The 10,801-nt window shown below is 43.4% G+C and overlaps 1 protein-coding gene across 1 annotated transcript in view; it reads right to left on the bottom strand.

Moving 5' to 3' along the window:
• itga4 (integrin subunit alpha 4) overlaps positions 1-9,246 on the bottom strand; it is a 95,992-nt gene extending 86,746 nt beyond the window's left edge. Inside the window, exons 1-4 of the mRNA XM_033023830.1 lie at positions 8,995-9,246; positions 8,537-8,658; positions 1,184-1,290; positions 957-1,083 (exon numbers count right to left, since the gene is read on the bottom strand). Coding sequence (XP_032879721.1) covers positions 957-1,083; positions 1,184-1,290; positions 8,537-8,658; positions 8,995-9,164 — 526 coding nt within the window. The 5' untranslated portion in view covers positions 9,165-9,246. The remainder of the gene's footprint in view (positions 1-956; positions 1,084-1,183; positions 1,291-8,536; positions 8,659-8,994) is intronic.
• Between the last annotated feature and the right edge of the window lie 1,555 nt (positions 9,247-10,801).

Below are 10,801 nucleotides of genomic sequence, written 5' to 3' on the forward strand. Positions count from 1 at the left end.
GCCCTAAATAAGGGCAATTACATTGCAACACGGGAGATCCAAAAGATCCTTGGTCATCTTATGACTGAGGACAATTGCCAGAGGCAGCAACAACCTAATGTTGTCAATAGCAACAGATTACTATGGGACATAGTAAATAACCTCTTGATACAGTTGAGCTCATTGTCTTAAGTATTGCAGTATCATTTTGTTCCAGTACAAACGGTGGGATATCTGCTGATTAACTCAGCAATTAGCAAGCTGGTTAAATCAGCAGTTAGCAATTTTCTTTCCTCTGAACTAACTCAATCCAAATTGATGCCTTCAATAAAGCGGCGTTATTATTCCAAACATTATAAGCTCAGAGATATTGAATTGATACCTTTCCACTTGCTTTAACCATGCTTACAATAGGTAAACCTGAAAAGCAAGCCGGTAGAATTCAGCCAGTGAAAGATGCTGCTTGACTGATCGAGTTATTTTAGTTTTAGAGATACAGCGTGGAAACAGGGACTTTGGCCCACCGAGTCCACACCGACCAGCGATCCCCGCACACTAACACTGCCCTACACACACTAGGGACAAAGTAACCAAGCCAATTGGTCCACAAACCTGTATGTCTTTGGAGTGTGGGAGGAAATTGGAGCATCTGGAGAAAACCCACAAAGGTCAAACTCTGTACAGACTCTGTACAGACAGCACTTGCAGTCAGGATGGAAACTGGGTCTCTGGCACTGTAAGGCAGCAACTCTACCGCTGCGCCACCGTGCCTGACCGGCCTTGTTGTTCGATTTCAGATTCAAAAACCTGCAGTTTATTAGCTATCAGTAGGTAAATAGTCTACCAATAGTCATTAAAGTATTCACAAAAATCCCATAGATATTCACACAAAGTAACACAATTACTTTATTTCTAAAGAATAACTTAAGAGGAAATAACATCAATAGATATATATTTTTTTTTAATGATGTCCTTACCTTTGTAACACGGTATCAGTGGCGAATCCACAGAATGCTGTAAGTCTGGGGAAATTTTAAAACACAACCCAAGTGGCATTATCTCAGATTCTATGCGGAATATATTTTTCCAACGATGTGCACAAGCCTTTAAAAACACAAAACACTTGGTGTAAAACATATCATCGCAATGAATCAAATATATTATTGAAATAATTAAATAAGCATTCTTAACAATATTTATATACCAGTATGTAACCATCTTCCTTTGGTTGCCTTGCCAAACTAACACCAAGCCACTGGTTATCCCTTTCTTCTGTACAATCTTGCCCACATTTGTTCCCCTCATGGTTACCTGCAAAAACAAGATATTTATGTCCATATTATTGCATACCTTTTTTCCATGAATAAGCTTGAAAGAGTGCAGGGAGGATTTATAAGGGCATTCACGGGTTTTGAGGGGCTGAGCTATAGGGAGAGGTTGGGCCATTCGGACTTTATTCCTTGGAGCACAGGAAGTTGGGGGGGGTCTTATAGGCATGTACAAAATCATGAGGCGAATAGAAAGTTATTCACCCAGAGTAGGAGAATCAAAAACTAGAGGACATAGATTTAAGGTGAATATGAATCCAAGAGGAAACTTTAACTCAGAGGATGGTTAGTATATTGAACAAGTTGCCACAGGAAGTAGTTGAGGCAGATGCTATAACAGCATTTAAAAGACATTTGGACAGGTACATGGGTGTGACAGGTTTCGAGGGATATGGGCCAAATGCAGGCAGGTGGGCTTCAGTGTAGATGGGGCATTTTGGTCGGCATGTGCAAGTTGGCCTGAAGGGTCTGTTTTTGTGCTGTATGACTGTGAATAGAAAGAGTGGAAGGAGATGCAGAAGCTACAAAAATTAAAACTGCCCTTGACCTACTTCCTAGACTTTCTACATATATTACCTCAATTAAAATGAAAACTTCCCAATTTAATCCGGGGATCCTCGGGTCCAATATGCAGTATTCATTTCAGCTTGTGTTAATTTCATGCCGAAATAAAATAATTGTTTGAAACTAATCCATCCCAATGTTAACAAATGACAGCGTCCTCAGTACTCCTGTGTCCGCTGTTATAAGCTCACCTCATGGAGGAGAAAGAAAGACGGCCGAGAACGAAGGGGAGACCCGCTGAGAGCAAAGGGGGACCCGGGGGGGGGGGGGGGGGGGGGGGGGGGGGTGGGGAAGAAGGTCCCCCTTTGAATTGCCGGTGCCAGAAACACGACGACACTTGTGTACTGCTCCGTGATTTTACCGGGTTGTATGCAAAACAAAGCATTTCACTGTACCTCGGTACATGTGACAATGAAGTATCACTGGGGTTCATTGGGGTTCCAATTGAGGCTTCAATAATACATAAAGTTTTTTCACCTCCAATGTTCCGAGAATTGTATTTGCCAATTTGTTGATCAAACCCAATCTGACACCCATCATCAAGCATCTGAAGACAAAGGGAGCACCAGCAGCTCAACTCATTCACTGCAGTGAAGTCGAACATCCAATTTGAGCTACATGCTCAAATACATAGATACATAGATACATAAATACATAGATACATAGAAAATGGGTGCAGGAGTAAGCCATTCAGCCCATCGGGCAAGCACCGCCATTCAATGTGATCATAGCTGATCATCCACAATCAGTACCCCATTCCTGCCTTCTTCCCATATCCCTTGATTCCATAAATGACTCCATAAGTATTAATTACGAAGCTAAGATATCCAAATTTAGCTGCGAAAAGGACATTTGAACAGACTTTTTCTCTCACAGTTTGCTTCTGGTTCAATTGAACATGCACTTGTTTGTCTCCAGTTGTATCTTGACAACTTAACTTCACCAAGTATATCCACATTGGTTTTAAACAAGAATTGAAGCTAAAAACTGAAGATGCTGGAAACCTGAAACAAAACCAAATGCTGGAAACAGGAAGCATTTCTGGAGAAATAAAAATGAAATGAACTCTTCATCAGAATGTGAAAAGGTGAGAGAACATGCTTGAAGCTCGGAAAGGAAGAATGGTGCAGAAGAAGAAGGAATGTCAAGTGACAGTTTTTTTGGAACACTTTCATTCAGTCCTCAACGGTGATCAAGGGCTTCCATTTACCCCGAAACTTGACTTTTCCACCCCAGTCCGAGCTCACTGACTTTGGCCTCAACCTCCAGCATAATTTCAAGCAACTGCATCTTGTCTTCCATCGAAGCATGTTGTCACCATCAGGACTCAATGCTAATTTCAACAGCTTCACGAAATCAGCCTTCCCTCTTTGCCTCTGAGCTGTCCACTTGTGATACAAGGTCATGCACCTGGAACACTAATTCAGTTTGTTCCCTCTCCACAAACACTGCCTGATCTGCTGGGTATTTTCAATATTGTATTTTGGCTCCGATTCCTTGCCAACAGCTGTGTTGTGCATTTGACAGTTGCGTGCAATTGTGTTCCAACATGCTAAAGTTTATTGTCACATGGACCGTTGTTGGGAAATGTTGAACATATTACCACAAAATCAAAAAAACTGCAGACGATGGAAATATGAGATGAAAAGGGGAAATGCTCAGGGGAAGCACTCAGCAGGTCAGGCAGTGGCTGAAAAAGGGGAATCATTTCAGGTCAATATTTTTTTATGAGTGATATGGTTAACCGAGATAATGAGGATGACTACCACACTCCTTTTTGGAAACAGGATCTTTCACATCACCCCAAGAAAGACAGTCCAAGTTTATCATTGCAACCAAACGACAGTATCTCTGACAGCACTTTGCTTCAATACTCCTGTATTGGTGGTCACCTTGATCTTTGACTTAGTCTTGAGATTAGAAACCTCCGACTTGGACAGAGAGTTGACCCACTGAATTATACCGTTTAATGCTACTGAGAAAGCAAATGGTCATCTGCCTACTGATGGAAACTAGCCATTGCGTTCAGTCACATTAAGTTCCTAAATATTGATCTGACTGGAGATAATGCTCACATTTTCTTGGATATATGCAAGACTGACTCAGCTAAATTATCACTTCACCCTTCTGTATTTTATCCCCTCACTACAAAGACCATTGATTAATTATGTGTGTGTGTGTGTGTGTGTGTGTGTGTGTGTGTGTGTGTGTGTGTGTGTGTGTGTGTGTGTGTGTGTGTGTGTGTGTGTGTGTGTGTGTGCCTATGTGCGTGCATGTGCACCTGTGAGTGTGTATAGAAACGCAACATTTATGTCATTAGGACTCCAATTATAATTTTATCTGTGGCCCTTTGTTGGGAAATTGGTACATTACCAAGCCAATCCAAAGAGGATCTGTAGACCTATTAGTTTCCTTCTCAGATAAGAAAAGCAGAGCTTCACGAGGGGAGTTCCTACCTCCCTTCTCTTGGACCATCCCGGGAGACACAAGGAACCGCAGATGCAGGTTGACAAAAAAAGGGCACAATGTGCTGGAGTAACTCAGTGGGTCAAGCAGAATTTCTGGAGAACACAGATATGTGACATGCTGGTCTGGACTCTTCTTCAGTCTCAGCAAGGGTCCTGACCCAAAACTTCACCTTTCCATGTTCTCCCGAGAAGTTGCCTGACCTGCTGAGTTATTCTAACAATTTGTGTATTTTCTAGACCATCCTACGCTGATCATAGGGGTTAAAGGCACTTCTTTCAATTAATGGTAACCGCCTCCTGCTTCTGACATTGCCCTTCCATCATGAGCTAGCTGAGACTTCCTGTTGATTTGGATCAGGAATCCTATCATCACATAATCTTCTTATCAAGTCCACACCACAAAATTAGAAATTGTTCCACCAGAGCTGAACACACTTTTCGGCATCTGCATACAATGGTGTCTTGTGCTTCTTGAGCGTAGTGGTGGAAAGACTGGTGGAAGCAGGGCCGCGACGTGAACGCTTTTTCCTTGACCCCCATCAACATAATGAAATCCTGGAATTCGAATCATGCTGTCAAGAATAGAATGGCTTGCCAGCCAATGCCAGGGTGACACAGTGGAGCAACAGCAGTCGCTGCCTCACAGCATCAGAGATCCGGATTCAATCCTGACCTCGGATGCTGTCTTTGTGTGTTCTCCCTGTGGCCGAGTGGGTTTTCTCTGGGTGCTCCGGTTTCATCCCACACTCTGAAGACGTACAGGTTTGTAGGTTAATTAGCTTTGGTAAGTTGTAAAAGAAACTGTCCCTAGTGTGTACGATAGATGTATAGAGATTGCTGGTCGGTGCGGACTCAGTGAGCTGAAGGGCCTATTTCCGTGTTGTATTTCCAAGTCTAAAGTTTAAATTTAAGTACGTCCAACTAACAACCAAGTTTAAATCATTTTCTCTACTTACTTTCATGACAAACTTTTACACCCTATTTCCTTAGCTGGGCAAAACTAAAGAAAGATGCACCATGACCTTCTTCTGTGGTTGGTCCAATAATGTGGTCCAACATTCCTACATAACACAAACATATTTTCATATGTTCTAATGTTTAAGGAAATTCAACGGCTAATTTAGATATAGTGGAGAGCGATCAGAAGAAGAGAGAAAAAGAATGCAACTGTTTGGAAGGAAACTTAGTGGGACATGGGGTAGATCTTACAGACAGCAGCAAGCCAATCATGCATAAATAAAATGACATTTTGTATCCTCTCAACAGCGGAAATTACTGGGACGATTCTCCGCAGTGAGAAATCTCACACATATTAACGCCTTTTGTGTCATAAGTAGCAAAATATCAACTCAACCCACGAAAATAAAATAAACATAAAACCACAACCAAAATCTTCTGCAACTTTTTTTAAACATCATGAATGATGAAGCATTCAAAGAACAACTTAAATTAATTAAAGATGGGCACAAAGTGCTGGAGTAACTCAGAGGGTCAGGGATCATCTCTGGAAAAAAAGGATCAGTAAAGTTTCGGGTCGGGACCCTTCCTCAGACTGAAGGTTGGGGGTGGGGGAGGCGTGAAGAGCTTGTAATGAGATAAGATAGCCAGCCACATATGAGCTCAGGCAGGGTGGTGCCTGGTAGATCCACTGTTGGCTTGGGAAGGTGTGATCTGTAGAGGAACAATGCCGAGAACTGTGGACCTGGTAACATGACTAGGGTGGAGGAAGGGGGTGGGGGGGGGGGGGGAGTGGAAGATGAAGTTACTTCAAATTAATTAAACGTATCTTTTAAGCTTAACCTTGGCAGTATCATCAAAGACCCACACCATCCTGGCCACACACTCATCTCCCTGCGACCTTCAGGTAGAAGGTACTGCAACAACCAGGTTCAGGAATAGCTACTTCCCCACAGCCATCAGGCTATTAAACCTGGCTCGGAAGTAAATGCCTACTATTTTCTGTGTGCTGAAGCAAAGCAAGAATTTCATTGTCCTATACAGGGACACATGACAATAAACTCACTTGAACTTGAACTTGAACCTATAACCTTAAACACATACACCATTACCATTAAAACATCTAAATTAGCAACTTATGGAAGACAAAAAAAAATATTTTTAAGTTTTAAAAGCTGGATCCTTTTTTAATGAGCAAAATTGTACTCGACTAATTGCAGCCAATCCATTCCATACTAAAATGGACAGGAGAATACTCTCTGTATTTTTCCAAAGCTGCAAAATAGTCTGTGGTAACTTAAAAACAGAAAATGCTAGAAATATTGGCAGTAGCTGTGTGGCACAGTGGTGCAGCAGTGGAGTTGCTGCTTTGTAGCACCAGACACACAAGTTCGATCCTGACTATGGGCGCTGTTGTACCGTGTTTGTACGTTCTCTCCTTGACCTGCGTGGGTTTTCCCCGGGAGCTCCGGTTTCCTCCCACACTCCAAAGACGTGCAGGTTTGTAGACAAATTGGCATGAAACAATTGTAAATTGTCCCTAGTGCGTGTAAGATAGTGTTAGTGTGCAGGGATCACTGGACAATGCCGACTCGGTGGGCAGAACGAAGTGCCTGTTTCTGTGCTGTATCTCTAAACTAAATGAAAAAGATCAGTCAGCATCTATGAAAAGAGAAATAATTATTTCAAGTCTGAAGTCCTTTATTAGTGTAGTGTTTGACCTGAAATGTTAACTATTTCTCTCTCCAGAGATGCTGTCTGACCTGCTGAGAGTTTCCAGCATTTTCTGTCTTTATTTCAGATTTCCCACACCTGCAGTTTTAAAAAAAAATTTTCATTGACTCACAACTGCCAATGTTGGTCGAGTTACACAGGCTCATTTACTGGACTATACAAGGAACCCAGCATTGGACTGCAGTCTGCTGCTTAATGGCAAACTGCTGGTCGCAATCTAAAGGAGGCATACCTTGAGCCTCCTCCAACCTCATCTATTGCATCCGCTGCTCTAGATGTCAGCTGACCTATATCGTTGAGACTAAGCGTAGGCTTGGCGATCATTTCGCCGAACACCTCCACTAGGTCCCCACTAACCAACCTCACCTCCCGGTGGCTCAGCACTTCAACTCCCCCTCCCATTCCGTATCCGACCTCTCTGTCCTGGGCATCCTCCACGGCCAGAGTGAGCAACACCGGAAATTTAAGGAACAGCACCTCATATTCCACTTGGGGAGTCTGCATCCTGGTGGCATGAACAATTCTGTTAACCCTTGCTGTCTCCTCCCCTTCCTATCTCTCCCTCAGCCCTCTGGCTCCTCCTCCTCCCCCTTTTTCCTTTCTTCTCCCCGCCTCCCCCCACCCCCTATCAGTCTGAAGAAGGGTTTTGGCCCGAAACGTTGCCTATCTCCTTCGCTCCATAGATGCTGCTGCACCCGCTGAGTTTCTCCAGCATTTTTGTGTACCTCTGATCGCAATCTAACCCTAGTCTCTGAGGCTGTAAGGCAGCAATTCTACTGCTGCGCCAATGTGCCACCCAATTTGGACAGAAAGCATTTAAAGATATTACATGATTCATCCCCTTGCTTAACGAGTGGACCTATGGAGGAAGAATGAAAGAATGGAGCGACTGGGCTTGTACTCACTAGAATTTAGAAGGATGAGAGGGTAACCTTATAGAAACATATACAATTATTAATGGATTGGACACGCTAGATGCAGGAAACATGTTCCCAATGTTGGGGGAGTCCAGACCAAGGGGCCACAGTTTAAGAATAAGGGGTAGGCCATTTAGAACTGAGATGAGGAAAAGCCTTTTCACCCAGAGAGTTGTGAATTTGTGGAAATCACTGCCTCAGAAGATAGTGGGGGCTGATTCACTGAATGCATTCAAAAGAGAGTTAGATAGAGCTCTTAGGGCTAGTGAAATCAAGGGATATGGGGAGAAGGTAGGAACGGGGTATTGATTGTGGATGATCACATTGATCACATTGATCACATGATCACATTGATGATCACATGATCACATTGAATGGCAGTGCTGGCTCGATGGGCCTAATGGCCTATTCTTGGACTAATTTTCTATGTATCTATGTAATAGAACCTATTATTTTAAAAAAACATATTTGTTGCAGTTGAAGATAATAGCCATCACAGACATCAAATTCACAAATGTGATATTTGCATATTTGACATTTCGTGTTCCCCCAATATCATGTCAGAAACTGACCTGCTATTACAACTCACCTAAAGGGATTTCTTCGCAGTTTCTGTCAGGATTTTGGCTGATTCGACATTTGTAAATAGATCCAGGATTTACTGTCGCGTTATACAGGGAAGAGTTTGCTTTCGGAGCGCCCACCACAAACCTGCAACGTCAAATGGGAGGGGGGGGGGGGAGAGATGGGTTAAATCAACACAACCATTGGTAACCAATACTCCAGCACTGCACCAACGCCACAAGTAAAAAAACGTCGCCAGAAAAGGATTTCTATTTAGTGGAGAGTTTAAAATCTTTGAGCTATCGAAAGCAGTCCCTGTGCGCGACTTTCACCTTTCCTTGGCTAACTTCAGCAGGAGAAATAATGCTTAAAAGTCGCCAACACTGGCACATAAACAAACATTAATGTAATAAAGTTCACTCACGCGAGCCAGGACTTGAAAAACAAAGTTCATTTTAACATGCTTCAAAAACTGAAACTCACCACTTTTCATCTTTATAACTGTGCAATATTACCGAATAACCAAATAATGACCCTTCGGCCCCTTGAAACTGGACGGCACTTTCCAAAGCCACATTGTACAGGCGAGCCCTCTTGAATAAACAGCACAGGGCTACAATTGGCCAAATCACTGTAAACGTGTTTAGTCCCATTGTCGTTAAATGTCACTGCTCCTCGAGTCGGAACTATGAAGTGCTCGAAACGTACGATGTAATATCCGAAGCAACTGGAACTACGAAGTGCAACTCATAACAAAACATTCACACCCGCCCTTTGCCAGAGAGCTCAAAGATTTGTGACGCCTGCCGAGTGCCCCTCCCGTTCCGGATGGGCTGGTCTCTGTGCATATTGTCTTTAGGTTCAAGACATGGTGCCTTAGCTCTTCGAAGGACCCGCACAATTACCACGGATACACTTTCATTGTGATCCCTTTCCAGATAATTGTAAAGTGAGCACCTGTGCAGAGAGTGCCCTCAAAGACTCCCCGTGGGATGGAATGATAAGAATGATTGGGAAAGAGAATTCCTGATGTCTTAAAGGGCTGGGGAGGGAGAACGATGCTTGGAATATTACAAAGATCTGCCAGTATTGAAGTAGGGTTGGACATCCATCTGGGCTCATAAGAATCTGATCCAATTAACTTTTCTCAAATTTTCAGAAGTATAGGAAGGAACTGCAGATGCTGGTTTACACCAAAGATAGATACAAAATGCTGGAGTAACTCAGCAGGACAGGCAGCATCTGGAGAGAAGGAATGGGTGATGTTTCAGGTCTAAACCCTTTTTCTGGGGTCTAGACCCAAAACATCACCTATTTCTTGTCCAGAGATGCTGTCTGTCTGTCCCACTGAGATACTCCAGCATTTGTGTCTAGACAAAGGTTAAGAATTAGACTTTGCTATTTTCATTCAAATCAGTTAGTTATTGCCTTTATGTTATTGTATTATTAAAGTGACTGAAAAGATTATTACAGACTTGAGATATACCATTTCTACCGCAGCATGCATCAAGATTTCACAATTAATGATTTTGACACTTAATGACATCTTTGATGAAATAAATTTGTATAAACAATTAAAATCATTTTATGGAGCTGCACTTTACAAAAATCCATAATTTCTACAGATGCTAAGTTTGAAATGTACTTCAGAAGTTTTTAAAATATATATCAAATCAAAAAAGTGATGTTGAAAATATTTTCTTCCTAGCCAGAAAAAAAAAAATACACACCAGCCATTAATCTTTTGTTCATTTGACAGGAGTTTAACATACAAACATGCAATTTTTTTTGTTAATTTGTTATGGATGCTGCTGGGTTTATTATCAGCCAATGGTTGACCAGAGGAGGTAATAGTGTGCTGCATACTTTTATCTCACAGTGATTTGTGATAATTCTCAACACATGCCCCTCACGGGAGAGACTTTCCCGTGAGGGCCTGTGGCCCGTCGGAGTGGCCCAGCCCGAGGGAGAACGGCACTCCCGTCGGAGTGGCCCAGCCCGAGGGAGGAGCGGCACTCTCGTCGGAGTGGCCCAGCCCGAGGGAGGAACGGTACTCACGTGAGGACGATCCGGCTCGGGGCTGGAACGGTGCTCCGGTGGCTGGGACGGCGTTCTGAGGCGGTGACCTGAGTCCGGGGTTCAGCCGCGGGCCAGCGGCTGCGTGTGCTGGACTGGAGGGCGGCAGCTTCGACCACCCCCGGGCCGCGGTGTTTGAACCGGCCCGTTTGCGGGGTTCGGTGAGCCGCGGGACTGTTGTGCCATCGCCCGGTGGGGAATCGCCTCAGCGCAG

The sequence above is a fragment of the Amblyraja radiata genome, chromosome 7 (genome assembly GCF_010909765.2).
Source record: "Amblyraja radiata isolate CabotCenter1 chromosome 7, sAmbRad1.1.pri, whole genome shotgun sequence".
Taxonomy (NCBI): domain Eukaryota; kingdom Metazoa; phylum Chordata; class Chondrichthyes; order Rajiformes; family Rajidae; genus Amblyraja; species Amblyraja radiata.